At 33.2% G+C, this 2,500-nt stretch overlaps 1 protein-coding gene across 2 annotated transcripts in view; it reads right to left on the bottom strand.

Moving 5' to 3' along the window:
* Positions 1-182: 182 nt before the first annotated feature.
* Positions 183-2,500, bottom strand: part of LOC125668632 (double-strand break repair protein MRE11-like) — a 15,859-nt gene continuing 13,541 nt past the window's right edge. For both annotated transcript variants that reach the window (XM_056163060.1, XM_048902949.2), the window contains exon 8: positions 183-423. In XM_056163060.1, coding sequence (XP_056019035.1) covers positions 264-423 — 160 coding nt within the window. In that variant the 3' untranslated portion in view covers positions 183-263. The remainder of the gene's footprint in view (positions 424-2,500) is intronic.

The raw sequence follows: 2,500 nt of genomic DNA, 5'->3' as shown, positions 1-2,500 counted from the left end.
AATATTGTGAACACAATATCTGAAAATGAAATGAAAAGATAAAGTGCAATTGAGGACAAATGGGGCATAAAAACTTGCCTTGGATCTAAATATACCCTACAAGTGAGCTGAGCTTCTCGCATAAATGGTGCCATGGTAAGCTTTCCTTCTTGCCAATGAAATTAGAACTTGTATTTCCACAGTACATTGAAAAATTTTAATTCCAGAACATAACAAAGCCTTAACAAAGGAATTGATCAGAATCTAATTCAAGCACTACATTGTTATCGTTTGCGTTTAACTGGACGAATATCATCATCCGAATCCGAATCGAACGTTATGCCCACTCTCTTCTTTGATGGGGTAGGTTTTGATTTTTTAGCCATTTTTGGTAGATCGTCATCAGATATAATAATGCTGTCCTCTTCTTCAGAATCAACATAGCTACAAAAGAGCAAAATTGTTATCTTCATTTTCTTTTTTATCTAAGAAGAATTAATTTCAGTTACTGTACATTAATGTTACAATAAAAACATGTATGCTGGCTTATTAAATGGAAGAAAGTGTTCACTGCATGAAACAAATACAGGTGACTCTCGATAACTCGAAGTTCAAGGGACCTTGATAAAACTTCGAGAGATCGAAAGTTCGAGAGATTGAATAAATTCGGAAATCAAAGTTTCTATCATATGGTTCAGATTTTACAGTCACTGGAAATGTATACCAGCAATATCATCGGATCGTTTTAAAACATTTTCCTTCATATTTATCAGGTAGTTAATTTGATTTCAAAATAAAGAATTTTCATTAATAAAAAGATTTCAAAGTTTATGTATTTATTTGTTCCTTTATCACTGTAAAATAGGTGTACAAAACGTATTTCCGATAAAGCTTTACTGTCCCTAGCTATACAGAGCACATTTTATGTCGCTTTACACAAGTAAAAATTCAAACAAACGAGTAAAATGACGTTTTAGAGTAACTTTATACAAAGTACAAACTCGAGAAATTTAAGTCTGTAGATCTCTAAATTATTGTCTCAACCTTACTCTATCGTCAAGTCAAAGCCGATTATAGATTTCCTTCATAGTTGGATTCTATACAAATTTTAATCATCACAATACCCCATTGTAGGGTGAAAACTGACCAATTATATACTCAAGTGTCCACCTCCACAAAGAAGCACATGTGAGGTATCACCTATGTAAACACTTAAGTACCAAGGCCACACTAGCCTCTGGCATTCAACAAAATCCAGGTAAGGTACAGTACCCGCAACGTTATTCTTGACATTCCTATCGTGCGTGTATCCTATCGTATCGTGCATGTATCCTATCCTATCGTGTATCAGGTTTTCCGTTTTCTATCGTGTTTTGCGTTTATCAGGTCTATCGTGTATCGTGTTTTGCGTGTATCAGTTTTTCCGTTTATCGTGAAAATCGTTTATCGTGTAGCTTCGGAAACTATCGGGATCGTATATTAAATCTAATGAAAAAGTAAGATACTTTCCGAAAGCTTTATTTGTTTTGTTACAGAAGCTATTTTTAGGAATCGAGGAAAGACAGTATATTTGAAGGAGAACATAAAGCTGTCGATTTTAAGGCAGAAAAAGAGCTATATGTCTGTCCAGAGATGGTGAAAATTTATCACAATTTCATTCTAAGTAGTCTGGAAAGTAGGCAGTGGTTTGCCGAGCAAACCGAGGACAGTAAAACTGAAAGCTCCTTCATCTAGAATTCATAAACATTTCCTTGTCTAGAAACAATTATTTGTAATTAACACTAACAGAGAAATAGGAAGTTCTGATCTGAAAGGGAAAATCAGTAAATTACATTGTTTATTACATATATTTTAACAATGGTTCTTTTTCTTCCGATTTTTTTCACCTGTATTCAACTTATATACCAACAACTGAACTTGTGAGCGTTTTTGTGTATCACCCGTGTTTTGACAGTAAACATTCCCAGGGACATTGTATTTCACACATTTAGAAGATTAAGTTTTAAAAGAGTGCAAGGGTATTGCATCTCCCAAAATTCTGCTCAATTGGGCACGATTCAGCTGTCATCGTTTTTTTTTTATATATTTGTACATGTACGCATGTACCAATAGTCGTACGTGTAGATACTGGAAATTTATGCTGGTTTTGAGGATTATTTGAATTTTTTACATGCTAAACACAAACATTTTAAAGCATTTCTAAATTGCGACTTTAAATCAAGCCGGATTTCGTATATGTTTTTAATAGTTTATTTATTTTTTGTTAACAAAATATCAATTCATATAAATATGTTCCAATTACATATGACTATCAATTATCACTCATAGTGTAGAAATATCTAACATGAGCATATGGTGTAGTGCAATGGATTGTTTTTAAAGCTGTCATTATGAAAATAATTGTAGTTGTTGAATGAGCAGTGAACTCAGAGCTTGATGCAAAATAACCCCCCTCCTCGCTACACACAAAATATTACTTGGTTTTATTTGATATCCAAGATAATAGACATTAGAATAAGAG

The sequence above is a fragment of the Ostrea edulis genome, chromosome 4 (assembly GCF_947568905.1).
Source record: "Ostrea edulis chromosome 4, xbOstEdul1.1, whole genome shotgun sequence".
Taxonomy (NCBI): domain Eukaryota; kingdom Metazoa; phylum Mollusca; class Bivalvia; order Ostreida; family Ostreidae; genus Ostrea; species Ostrea edulis.
The sequence above is the reverse complement of the archived record's forward strand: the minus strand, read 5'-3'. Positions and strand labels throughout refer to the sequence as shown.